Source organism: Panthera tigris, chromosome B1 (genome assembly GCF_018350195.1).
Source record: "Panthera tigris isolate Pti1 chromosome B1, P.tigris_Pti1_mat1.1, whole genome shotgun sequence".
In the NCBI taxonomy this organism is placed as follows: domain Eukaryota; kingdom Metazoa; phylum Chordata; class Mammalia; order Carnivora; family Felidae; genus Panthera; species Panthera tigris.
In genome coordinates this window covers 52,109,172-52,123,374 of record NC_056663.1, presented here as the reverse complement: position 1 = coordinate 52,123,374, position 14,203 = coordinate 52,109,172, and the positions used below count along the sequence as shown (strand labels likewise).

General features: G+C 38.6%; 1 protein-coding gene across 1 annotated transcript in view; it reads left to right on the top strand.

The window, feature by feature from the left end:
• Positions 1-14,203, top strand: part of XKR6 (XK related 6) — a 95,372-nt gene that overhangs the window by 25,124 nt on the left and 56,045 nt on the right. The window contains exon 2 of the mRNA XM_042984743.1: positions 11,297-11,425. Coding sequence (XP_042840677.1) covers positions 11,297-11,381 — 85 coding nt within the window. The 3' untranslated portion in view covers positions 11,382-11,425. The remainder of the gene's footprint in view (positions 1-11,296; positions 11,426-14,203) is intronic.

The window sequence follows — 14,203 nt, the reverse complement described above, 5'->3', positions numbered from 1 at the left end:
CCCATCAGGCTTGCTTGCTGTCCATGCAGAGCTCACTTCGGATCCTCTGTTCCCCCTTTTCTCTTGCTTGCTCTCTCTCTCTCTCTCTCACTCTCTCTCACACACACAAATAAACATTAAAAAAAAAAAAAAAGAAAGGAGGAAGGGGATCCTAATACTAAAAATTACTTTAGGGGCACCTGGATGGCTCGGTTAAGCATCTGACTTGATTTCGTCTCAGGTCATGGTCTCACAGTTGTGGGATCGTGCCCCCAGTCAAGCTCTTCGCTGAGAATGAAGCCTGCTTGGGATTCTCTCTCTCTTCCTCTCTCTCTGCCCTCCCCTCCTCAATAAATAAATAAACATTAAAAAAAAATAAATTACTTTAGAACTTTGGCTAAATGTCCTCAAAACTAGAATGTGGCTTCAGGTGTTTGAGGGGTGAAAAGATCCTTTGGTTGTCCTTTTTTTTCTTTTGCCTCACAGGATGGTGGGAAAGGAGCTAATGGAGAAAACTGCAGGATGTGCTCAGGAGACTAGGTGAGAGCAGGAATTGGAAGAAAGCTAAGGGCAGGGTCTCTTCCCTGTAAGTCAGTGTAACCTCTGAATGGATTAATAAGCAACCAAATGAAGGCACTTTGTGTTCTCAGCTATAGTCACAGCCACTTTGTTCCTTGAATCAAAGGAAGGAACAGAATGTCTAATTATAATAATCTCCTAATAATTACAATATTTTGCATTCATTTTCTTTTAAAAATCTATTTGAGTAACTACTAGCCTTCCGAAGATGTTGGAAAATAGTATTTAGGCAGCAGCTGGCAGCTACCAGTGTTGGAGCCTGCAGTGTATAGCTCGTAGAAGATTTCATTAGTTGGACATACACTTTGATTTCCTTCTTGCGGCACGAGTGCATTCTCTTGAGCAGCTGCTTTGGAAAGGAACGTACAATAAACATTTCTACACTTGTTTTAAATATGTGGGTTTTGTTGGAGTGTCACTTGCCATCTGGTAGAGAGAGGAGTGACTTAACTGCTAGAGAGGAAGTGATTGGAATCTCAGCACGTGTTCCTAATGCAGTCTCAGGTTCCCTCTTCGTTTCTCATTCACCGAGACAAAAATTGACAGCTGTAATTATTTTGTTCTGTCAGATCCTTAGAAAGAACCACACTTAGGATAGGATTTGCAGAAATACATTTTGAGCTGTACCTGGCTTGAAATTGTTTTAATTGGAAAGCAAATGTTTTTCGTAAATGTTTATTGACACTTAGCATTTTTAAATGAAAAAGATACTGTAAACAAGTCAGACAGTTAAAAAAAGTGAAAGTCTTCTCCTCATCCCAAATCACCATCACCATGAAGGTGCTGCATTCACCACCACCCCCAATTTTTTTCTGTGTGCTATCAACTACCTAGATACCAGAGTGACTTATGAGAGGAATTTTTTCTAGTAGCGACTTGTGGTTGCATTATAATCACATTGAGTGCTTTGGATAATGGCAATCTCGCGTTGGTTCTCGGGAGGCTGCCGGGGCATTGAGGGACTGATAGGGGTGGGCTGAGTAAAGGAAAACCCTGCTTCATCTGGGAAGTGGCCAAGAAGGGTCATTGTCCTTAATTGGTACTTACATATTCCTAACTGGAAAAATGCCATCACAATGACTAACTTATACTGAGGGTCTCCTAAGTGCAGGGCATTAAGCTCTTTACATGTGTATTACTTACTGAATTCCCACAGTAACCCTGTGAGGTAAGTACTGTTATCCCCATTTTAGAGATGTGGAAACTGAAGCACAGAGAAGTGAGCAACGTGCCCCGTGTCTCAGAGCTTAGTAAGAGATTCACAGTTAACTAGTCTGGCTCCAGACTCCCGTTCTTATTCTGCCATCTCTTGGAAACATACCTGTGTTCGCTGGAAGCTGCTGTATTTTTAAAGCATACCTTTTGGCCCAGGAGTTAAGTGAATGGGAATTATAGATATGTTAATAACTTAAATACCAGAGAAGAAATTTTGTATAATTAAATATGTGTCTTGAAACAATTCCGTTGCCAGACTGCTTGCAGGAATCCTCCTTCTGGTTTTGCTTTGTTAAAGTAAACGTTTCCCCCCGTGAGTCTTCTGTAGTGTTTTATTCTGGGTATTTTTCTTTGGAGCCTACATGTATTCTGGCTTTTGCTCCTGCTGAGTAGGCAAACATATCTAGAGACAGCCATGGAGTAAAGGAAAAGAAAAGCTTTGCAATTTAAAATTGATTTATGTGGAAGCTTTTTCTGTGGTTCCAAAAAAAAAAAAAAAGAGAGTAAAAGAAAAAAAACCCTTCTGTCCTTTCTATCTTGTCGTCCCCAGCTACAGTAAATCAAACCCATTTTTGGGGGCAGGGGTAGGCAGGAGTCTGTGGAAAGCACTCAGGACAGGAAGTAAATGCCACTGTGATAATCAAGTGACTTTCATGAGAAGCTCTATTGTTAAGAAAGGGTACCTGTGTGAAAGTAAAATGTGCAGGAGAGAACTCCTGGAGGTCACCAGACCCACCTAAAGTATGTGCTGTAGTGAATGGCATTTAAGGGCCACAGCTCTTAATTTCTGGTAATTCGTAGTGAAACAGGCAAAATGTCCCGGACTGATTTTTCCCCTCTCCCCACCGTCTCTTGAATTAGCTGTGTGTATGAGTATGTGCGTGTGTGTGCATACCGTTAATTTTAGCACTAGCAGAATTCTTTTTTTTTTTTAATGTTTATTTTTGAGAGAGAGAGAGAGAGACAGTGTGAGTGGGTGAAGGGCAGAGAGACCAAGAATCTGAAGCAGACTCCAGGCTCTGAGCTGTGTGCACAGAGCCCGACATGGGGCTCGAACTCACAAACTGCTAGATGACAAGCTGAGCTGAAGTCGGCCACCCAGGCGCCCCTAGCAGAATTCTTAATGGCAGTTTTTGTTCTGAGGTTCTCTGTGTACAGTTAATCTCTCCAGTGGCCCACACTCCAGCGAATCCTTTCTTCCTTACGCTCTTCTGTGGGCACAAGGCATGTGATACTTATAATAACATACACTTGAGGAACTCCAGAATAACGTATATATAGAGGACAAAATATTTTCTCAATTTTTCCTTATAATTTCTAAATTAGTAAGAGTCAAGAATTCAAGGTTCCTAACCTAAATCCTTAAGTTGGAATAGCCATTGTGAAGGGTGAGAGAACAGATAATTATTCTGTTACAGCAGTGGAGGTTAATATGTAATGTTCCTCTGTAAATTATTCAAATCTAAGAATATTTTCCAACATTTCAGAGACTTAAAAAACAAACTAGAGTTTTCAGAATGCGTTGTGTATACAGATGGCATTGTTTTTATCCCACTGAGACTTTGCTTCAGCACTTGAGATATGAGGATCAGAATGTCAAAGAGCAGCATTTATTTTTAGCAGCTAAGATCTAATTGGCAACCATAAAATTTACCCACTTAAAGTGTATAATTCCGTCTTTTTAATATAGTCACAGAATTGTGCAGCCATCACCACTATCTAATTTTAGAACATTTTATCCCTCCAAAAAGAAACGCTATGCCCATTGTTAATCACTTCTCTTTCTCCCTTTTCCCCAGCCCCTGGGAACCATTAACCTACTGTCTGTAGAGCTCTGGACATTTCATATAGAGAGAATCCTACAATACCTACAGTGTATATAGCCTTTTCTGACTGGCTTCTTTTACTTCCACATAATGTTTCAAGGTTCATCTGTGGTGTAGCCTGTATTGGTGGTCCATTCCATTTATGGTTGAATGATATTCCGTTGTATGGATTTACTATATTTTGTGTATCCATTTGTCAGTTGGTGGACATTTGAGTTATCCCCACAATTTGACTGTTACTAATAGTGAAAGTTTTTGTACGGACTGTATTTTTATTTCTGTTGGGCATATACCTAAGAGCGGTCTTGCTGGGTCCAGTGATAATTCTGTGTGTAATATTTTGAGGGACACTGTGGACAGTAGTGTGATAGCATTATATTCATTCTTTGTTTAGCACAAGACATTATCTAAGGCCCAGAGCTTGTTTAAGTCACTCTTGTTTAAGACTGTCATGGGAGCACTGCTGGGGTGGCTCAGTCGGTTGAGCATCCAGCTCTTGATTTTAGCTAGGTCATGATCCCAGGGTCAAGGGATTGAGTCCTGCATTAACTCCACACTGAGCATAGAGTCTGCTTAAGATTGTCTCTGTCTGTGTCTCTCTCTATCCCTCTCCCTCTCTTCCTCTCCCTCTCTCCCTCTCCCCCTCTCCCTCACTCGTGCACTTGCTGAATCTCTCTAATTAAAAGAAAAAAGACTATCCTGGGATACTAGTCACTAACCCAGATCTAACATCAGATCCAACTAGAAATTGCAGACTATTTTCATGCCTATACAGGAGAGATTTTATTATATACCTCTGTCAAATCGTATAGATTCTGTGTCTTGCTCTGCTTTTATATTTAAAAAAAGTTATCGTGGTAAAATATTAATGTCAGATCTACTGTATTAACTATTTAAGATTTTTATCATTGTGGTAAATATGCATAATATAATATAAATTACCATTGTAGTCAGTATTTTTTTTTTATTGTGGTAAAATACGTGTAACAAAATTTACCGTTTTAACCCATTTGCCAAGTGTATATAGTTCATTGGCCTTAAATACATTGACAGTGTTGTGTAATCATCACCACCATCCATCTCCAGAACTTTTTCATCATTCCAAACAGTCTCTCTACCTGTTCAGCATTAATTCCCCAATGCTCCCTTTCTCCAGCCCCTGGTTACCTCTTTCCTACTTCCTGTCTTTATGTGTTCGCCTATTCTAGGTGCCTCGTATAAGTGGAATCATAAATTTGTCCTTTTGTGTCTGGCTTCTTTCACTCAGCATATTTTTTAAGGTTCATCTATATTGCAGCATGTATCAGAATTGCATTCCTTTTGAAGACTGAATAATAATCCATTGTACAGACATATACCACATTGTATTTAGCTGTTCATCAGTTGATGGATATTTGGGTTATTTCCACCTTTTAGCTTTCATAAATAATGCTCTTGTGAACACTGGTGTACAGATATCTGAGTTCTTGCTCTCACTTTTTTTGAGTACATACCTAGGTGTAGAATTGGTTGATCATATGGTAATTCTATGTTTAAGTTTTTGAATAACTACCAAACTTGTTTTCCTCAGCAGCTGCATAATTTTACATTCCCACCAGCAATGTGCACATGTTCTGATTTCTCCACATCTTCACCAAAACTTATTTTCCTTTTTTTTTTCCCATTGTAGTCAACGTAGTAGGTATGAAGGTCTCTCATTGTGGTTTTGACTTGCATTTCCCTAATGACTGATTATGTTGAGCATGTCATGTGCTTGTTATTAGCCTTTTATATACCTTCTTTGAGGGAATTGTCTGTTCAAATCCTTTATCCATTTAATTGGCCTGTCCTTTTGTTATTTAGTTGTAGGAGTTTTTTGTATATTTTGATATCCAAATACATGATTTGGAAATATTTTTTCCCATTCTGTAGGTAGTTCTTGCACTTTCTTCATATATTGAACCATCTTTGCATTCCAGGATAAATCCCAATAGGTCATGGTAGATAAAATTTTTTTTTTAATGCTCTGTTGGATTTGCTTTATTAATACTTTGTTGAAGGTTTTGTGTATATATTCATAGGGCTTTTGGTTTTTAATTTTCTTGTGATGTCTTTTTCTGGCTTTGGTATCTGTTGCAGCCTCATAGAATGAGTTGGGAAGTGTTCCCTTGTCTTCTGTTCTTTGGAAGAGTTTGAAAAAGATTGATGTTAATTCTTTAACAGTGTGGTAGAATTCACCAGTGGAGCCATCTGGTTATGGACTTCTTGGGGAGATTTTTGTTTTTTCTTGAGTCGGTTTATATAATATGTGTGTTTCTAGGAATCTGTCCATTTCATCTAGTTGACTAGTTTGATGTATAGTTCATATAATTCTTCTATAATTCTTTTTACTTCTGCAAGGTCAGTAGTATGTCTCTACTTTCTGATTTAGGTTATTGTGTCTCTTGTATTCTTTGTAAGTCTAGCTACAGGTTTGTCAGTTTTGTTCATCTTTTTCAAGAGGCCACTTTGATTTTCATTGATTTTCTTTATTACTTTATTTCATTTATCTCCTCCCTGATAGTCATGGTTATTTTCCTTCTCTGTTTCTTACGATACAAAGTTAGGTCATTGATTTGAGATCATTCATCTTTTTTGTTTTTTGTTTTTTAACTTTATGTATTTGGGGGTGGGGAGAGGGAGTGAGGAAGGGACAGAGGGAGAGGGAGAGAGAGAATCCCAAGCAGGCTCCACACTGTCAGTGCAGAGCCCAGTGTGGGGCTTGAACTCACTAATTGCTAGATCATGACCTGAGCTGAAATCAAGAGTCGGATGCTCAACTGACTGAGCCACCCAGGCGCCCCTCATTCGTCTTTTTTAATGCAGGCATCACAGCTATACGTTTCCTTTTGAGCATTGCTTTTGCTGCTTCCCATAAGTTCTGATATGTTTTGTTTTTGTTTTTGTTTTCATTTGTCTCAAGGTATTTTCAGTCTCAGGCCTTGTCAGGCACTTTTTTTCTGTCAATTTTGTTTCTTTGCATGGGCCATACCTTCCATTTTCTTTTCATGCCTTGTGATTTTTTTTTAATTGAAGAATGGACACTTGAATTTGATGTTTATAATATTTTATCTCTAGAAATGAGATTCTCCCCCTTCCTTGGTTTTTTAATTGTTGAAGGCAGTGGTATTTCTGATATGTAGTAATTTTTTGCAAATATTGTTGTAGGAATCGTATTCCTTGTTGCATATCGTCACTGAAGTCTCTATTTCTCGGCTTGTGTTCAGTCAGTGATTTCATAGAGAGTGCCTTGTATGCCAGAAGCTGGAAAACAAATAAACCTCTCCGATTCTTTGCAGGTTGGCTGTGTGCTGGTGCCTGTTTTCCTAAGATAGTCAGACTTGGAACTAATTTAGCATTCAGCGTGTGGTGAAAGCTTAGGGTTTTCTCTGAGCATGCGTCCTATCCTGGGCATAGCTGCACCTTTCTAAATTTCCTTAGATACTGGTGCTTTTGACTGCCCTAATTTCCCAAAGAAACTCTCTTCTTGACTTTTCCTCCTAGATCTTGGGTAGTCTATTGTATGTTTCAACTATAATCCTTTACTTCAGGTATCTGCAGATTGTTCCTGCACCTTAGATGTTTTGAGCAGTGCCCACCACTTCTCCAGCCTGGATGAGTTTGAGTTAGGTGAGACAGAAACCGTATCTTGCCCGTCCTTCAGATGATCCCGAGATAGGTTATAACACAGTTAAACAATAATTCACAAGTCAGGTATGGTCTGCTTTTTCTAGAACCAGGGAGCCCAGGTTCCATTTTGGGAACATAGGCTGCTGCCACACCAGAGATGGGGTAGGGCAAGGACAAATGAAAATGCCACAAATGTTTCCTACCATTTTAAGTTGACTTTTCCTTGATCCAGTATTCAGTTGGTTGCTGTGTTTTCCAGAGTTCTGATGAAGTTGGTTCTGATAGTTGGTGTTTGTTTTGCGACATCATGGTACCGTAAGGGGCTGTGGGTGGGAACATGGAACCACTTACTCCGCCATGTTGCGGACTTCACCCTTACCCTGTCAGACCTAGGTATCTTCTGGTAGTCCAATTTCAGTGCCCACAGAAAGCATTTTATTCTACTGCATCTACAAATTCTGCAGATAAGAGGTGCTCTTTTTATATATCCCTGGCAATCACCAATTTCTGTGACACTATTTTCAGGAGTGTTGTTGACTGAGTAGTAGCATTAATATTTTTTCTGAGTAAATATTAGATTAAGTACTAAATACTAAATCCTTTTAAAAGTTTGGTGCCCTAGGATCTTTATCTCTTACGGCCATGTTTTTGGATATCTTTTCTCCCTGTGCAAATGCACTTTTGAAATAACCCGAGGCAAGGGTAAATATGATTTGATTTATATACAATTTTATAGTTATGCATTTACTGGCAAAACTGAGGTACAGCTAAAGTGGTCTTTTATCTATGTGGTGGAGAGTATGCGTTTATAATCAGTTTGCAAATATGGAAAGGTGGCATCATTTGGCAGGACATTAGACAATGACCACTGCATGTGGCTTTTTAAGACCTTACTGCCCTCTTATGTAACATGAGGTGGTATAAGACAGAGTGTATTCAGGAGAAGACAAATTCTATCACTATACACAAACCAGAAATGGCCACTTGAATAAGAATTTGAGACCTTTGGATGTAAGAATGTATGATGGTCCTTCTGGCATTCTTTGGCTGCTTTTGATGTTGATCAATCTTTTTGATACTAGATTGGGATCACTGTTTGTTTTTCAGGACTTTGACCTAGAAGCTAACCTATCACATTCATTCTGAAGACTGAGTTGAGCCCAAAAACAGAAACACAGTTGGTAATAAATTGCTTACATGATGTGAACCTGAGGCTGCCATGACCCTACACTGCACACCATTTTCCCAGTTGTCTCTTACTGTCTGGGTGTCAACTCAAAAACATAGTTTGGTTAAAATTCTCCATTAAGGCATAGGAGTTAGTAGATCTGTGCTTCTCTACTTAAAATAGTTATTGTCAAGGGAAAGATTGGATGATTTAGTACTGTCCTGTTGTGTCAGGGGATATTTTTGGATTGAAGGTGTATCTTAAGCCTGTTGGTACCTCTTGTTCTTTGCTGTCCTTACATATCATCTCCTTTGAACCTTAGATTATGGAGGTGAGAGGAAGTGGGATTACCTTTGTTTTATGTATCAGTAAACAAAACTTCAGTAACATCATTTCTTAAGTAAGTGATGGTGTTCTAGGAGCCAGGTCTCAGGTGTCTAAGGCTAATGTTCTAATTTTTCTTTTTTTTTCTAATTTTTCACATCTGACAAGTGGATTTTGAGAAATAGTTGATTATATGGTGAGAGAAGAACAGTGTCATTAGAAATTAGTGGATAGAAAAGGGGGATGCTAAGAATCAAAGACCCTCACTATTATGGCATATATGTTTGTGTGTATGTGTGTGTGTTTATTTCTTTATTATAGTTAGGCCATATTCATTGCAGTTTAATGCTTGGTTCTTTTGAAAGGAATGAAATTGGAAATAGGGTATCTGTTAAAACAGTGACTTAATACAAGAACCTCTTGAATTTTCATTTCAGTTTTATTTTATTTTATTTTTTTACTTTCCTCCTCTCAGACCTTTCATTTTCCCCATAGGAACCCATAGGGAAGAAGACTTAGAATAACATAAACGTAGGGGCAGTAAAACCAAGGGGAAAAGGCTAACAACAGTTCTGAGCAAGTGCTGGGAAAAGAGCTTGAACACCAGGGGAGGAGAAAAGGGAAAAGTCTAGTGCCTGCAGTAATTGACCTCATTCTAGCATGGCTGCGATGACACACAATTGCAGAGTTTGATACTGTAAAGGATCAGAGAACTGTTGGCTCTGCTTGAGGCACTTTCAAACCTTACTACTCTACCTGAATTGAAGCTGAAGCCTGCAGGTGGATTGGCTACTGGCCATGAACAGGCTGACTCCATAGGAAAGTAAGTAGGAAGCAGTGCTGGCCCGGTCACGTTCATTCTTCCTCGTTCTAGACAGGGGTCTTCGTCATATAGAAAGGGAGAGAACTAGGGTAAAAGTAAGATGAGAGTGACTTTTCCAGAAACTTACCTCCACGTTCCCATTTTGAAACATATGTCTACAACTTACCAGGATGACTGGGTTGAGGAATGGTTGTCTTTTTAATGTCTGTTTATCTTTTTTTTTTTTTTTTCACATTAATTTTTCAATGAGGGCTGGGCCAGTGACAACAGAGAAGGTTTAGGACAAAGTAAAATTTAAACCCTTCATTCAGCTCTGTGATCTGGGATACCTTGGATACCTTGACAACCTCTCTTTCTCTCTCTCCCTCCCTTCCTCATCTGTGAAATGAGGTATCAAGAGTGTACCTACCTTATAGGTACAGTAAGTGAGTTTATGGATCTTAAGTGCTGGCACACTGCCTAGCACATAGAAGTGTTCTTGTCAGAAACTGAAAAACTAAGTAACAGACCATACAGACCACAAAATGGACATGGATTCTATCCCACCTGAATTAGTACTTTTACCAAATTCAGTATGTATTTTGTTACTCTTCATTTTTTAATTGTTACCCTTAGGTTGTATTAATGAGACTTAATTTTGTCATGGATGTGTATCTCCCGCAGATCAGGATGTGGTCAGTTACATGACCAGGGAAAGACCTAGTACATGCAGACTTAGGTGGGTTTTGCGAGCTTCACGTGAGAACCTGCAAAGTGACCCTGGCAACAAAAGGTGCCAAGTCTCTGGTGTGCGGGTCACATTTTTCCTGCAACAGTAATTATGTATTAGAATTGAGAATGTATGGAAGTAGATTTGGTAATATATTATTCTGGGTGATAAAGGCTGTGCGGTGCTTATACCTTACACAAAACTGTGTTTTTAAAACCTTCTCATGTTTGAAAGACGCCAGTTTTTAGGACTGACCCTCACAGAGTATGGTTTGATGTTTTCTAACAATTTTTTATTATCAAATTTGTTGATTTTTGATCATTTTAAATGGCCCTGATTTTATTAGAAAATAATTTTACGTTTTGACCACTTGTTTTTTTGTATGTCATTGTATTCCCTGTTTTCAGGTACAGGGGAAACAAATTCGATAAAATAAACAGTTTCTCTTTAAGGAAGAGCAGTTTTCTTTTTCCTAAAATGGTATTTTTGGAGGCTCATGGTCCAAACAGATTAGCTGGGCTGAGAATGAGATTAAGTGATGAATCCATAAAAATGTGGGGTCTGAAATGCTTATACTGGGTAGTTCGGCTAAGACTCAGCCATCAGATATGTCTTTACTGTTTATGTGTAATGATTTAAAGAGTTCCTGAACTTATTGTGGCTCCCCAGAGTTTTGTTTTGTTTTTTTTCTGGCTCCCCAGTGTCAGTCAGACAGACCGTCTTAAAACGTTGAGGTTCATTGCCTCACTGGATTAACCACTGGGCCTTTTGTAATAATGTCCTCAAAATTTTTAGAAAATCAAAAGTCACATTTTTATATAAGCCAAAACAACAAAAAAGTGAAGTTCCTCTTTTGTAATTGTGGAGAGTAAAGTATGTTCTGTAACTTTTCACTGCCACAGTGTCAGTATGAACCATTTTGAAATTCCAGTTTAGCTGCCTTTAATGAAATGTGAAATAAAACCACCTAGTAACTATTATAATTAAAAGTTAGGATTTTTTTTTCTCCTTCTGCAATTGATCAGTTGTGAATCTCCAGTCACAGTTTGGAAAATTAAGGCCATAAAGCTTCAGAGTTGGGGATGTCTGAGGATGGTTCCTGTGGACTAAGAGAAGGTGAAGGAGAAGGAGACTTTTTCTGAGTTTACAATGTGGTAAGCATGTTTATTCCTGTTTGATTTAATACAGTCATGTGCTCTGTCTGCTTCTCCCTCCCTTGCCTTCAGCTTCTTGGATTCCTAACTCTTGGATTCATTTCTCTGTTCATTCTTTTAAAAATTTCTGGAAGCTAGCTCCTTTAACTTCTATTTATAATTAGGTAGTTTCCTGTCTCAGAAAATAAAGAGAGAGTTTCTTTATCTCGGGTATATCACTCAGAATTGTTCTGGGTCACTGTTTTTTTATTCTTTTCCTTCTTTGCCAGTTAAGCCAACCAGAATTTGAGTTACAAGTTCCATGATATAGTTTAATAAATATTTTGCTGTTATAAAGATTTAGCATTTAAATGCTAAATTCTGACTGAGAAAGACTTGTGATAGCTTGTCTTAGCAAAGTGATAGCAAAGTGATTGATTAATCAGTAAGATTTATTAAGGGTTTAAAATGCTGCTAACATTGTGAAGAATTGTGGGTATCCCTGAACATGTTTGTATTATAGGAAAATAAAAATATCTGAAAGAACAAATCAGGTGCTAAATCTTGCTCTCTTGTGTAAGTTACAGACCCAGTATAGAGGATGATGTATGTATTGTGGTAGTTATTGGCAGTTGCTGGGAAAAGAATCGTGGATCCAACCTAATCATGGAACTGGGTATTTTGGTTGCACTTTGCAAGATTTGCAAATTCCACGTGGGCAGAAAGGGTTAATGACGTGCTAGGCGCGTATAGGAGACCTTATGAGCAAAGGCATTGGACAGGAATTAGGCTGGGGGGTGGGTAGGGAGAGAGGAGGGTCTTGGGTAGTTTTGGGATATGGACACTGAGTAGACTCCATAAGAAGTGGAAGCTGTATTAAGGTAGGTAGTGGTAGTGGAGAGAGAACTTTAAATCCCAGGCAGAAGAGTTTAGGTTAGAGTAGGTAGGTATTTAGAAGTCTTTAGACTTCTCTTCTTCTAGCCTTCAGATGTTACTGATTGTTGATTTGATGCTTAGAGCTGCTGCATCTTACAACCCTGTGAGGGTTGTGAATTCCATCCCATATCCTTGATTTCTCAAATTTAATTTCACCTAGATACTCTGCTTGGATCAGGTCCAGTTGGCAGTTGTGATTTGGTTTTGTGTTTTAATGCATCTTTTTACCTTTGCTATATTCTAATCTCATAATATTTTAGAGTCTTACAGTTGGAAGGGTGCTTGGAGGTAATCTGATCCACCTATCAACCAGTACAGGAATTATACGCTTAATGATTGAAATGATTGTTCTGTTTCTGCTGGAATGCATGAACCATCTTTTAATACAACTCTTTCCATTGGTAGGTTTCATTTCTTAAGTTAAAATATGCCTTTTCTAGCATTATCTGGAGCTATACAAAGTCTAATATTTTTTTTTTCAGGTATTCCAGCCCTTCAGATATTTGAGGAAACTTATGATGATGTCTTCTTTTAAACTGTCTTTTCTCAGTCTCAATATTTTACTTTCTCTTACTTTATACTTCAAGATTCTCCACCATCACTCTTGTCCATCTTTTGTGTATTCTGGTCTTAATGAAGACCCGGAATTGGACATAATATCCTTCTTTAAAAAAATCAGTTATTGAGGCACCTGGGTGGCTCAGTTGGTTAAGCGGTTGACTTGGCTCAGGTCATGATCTCACAGTTTATGGGTTCAAGCCCCACATCGGGCTCTGGGCTGACAGCTCAGAGCCTGGAGCCTGCTTCAGATTCTCTCTCTCTCTCTCTCTCTCTCTCTCTCTCTCTCTCAATAATAAACATAAAAATAATTAGTTATGATTTAGCAGGCAACAGAAATCCCCTTCTCATTTGGCTTAAACAATAAGGAATTTACATTTTCTTCATAATTGAATGTTCTTGAAATTGAGACATTTTGAACGTTTATTTAAGTGAATAGAATGTTGGTTTAGTGACAGCCTCCCCCCTTGATGATTCATAAAATAATGATGCATCCAAACCATTGAAATGTCTTAACTGAGGAAACGTGATGTTATCTCAGATATCAGGAGATCTGATGGATAGAGTGGATCCATGATTGGATATTTTTTTACCTTGATTGTATCAGCAAACCAGTGTGGCAGAGAAGTTTTTGGCTTGCCTTCTTATGACTGCGAGATGGCTGCAACAGCTCTAGGCATCAAATCTCTGTAATCAAAAACATCTAAAGGCCAGAAGAGGGAAAGTCCCTTCTTTGTGTTCTTTTTTTAATAAGCAGAATTTCCGAAGTGACCCTCCTTGGTCAGAATCGTCATATGCCTGTTCCTAAACCAGTTACTGACAAGAGATAGGGATTACCATTAATGGCTCAGTGGTTCTCAGGCTTGTGTGCACCAGAATGACCTGGAGAACTTGTTAAAACACAGATTTCTGGGCCCCACTCCCAGAGTTTCTGATTTAGTAAGTTTAGACTGGAGACTGAGATTTTGTATTTCTCCCAAGTTCCTTCTACATGATGCTGATGCTGTTGATCCAGGGAATGGAAATGACTGTCTCCAAATGTGTGCCTGACTGATACCCAAACAAAATCAGGATTTCGTTAACAAGTACGGTGGGCCAGTGGAGAGAGATAGGCAGTGTCCATTTCTGCTGTAGTCTAGATCAGTATTTCTCCTAGATGTTGTAACACACTGAGAAGTGTGATTGTTATTGTGGGTTGTACAGAATATATTACTAGTAGTAAACTAAGCTTTGAGAATGAATATAGAGTAGATCAAGTAGATTCAAGATAATGTTTGTTATTTTCTGACATGCTTTCTTGAAGGG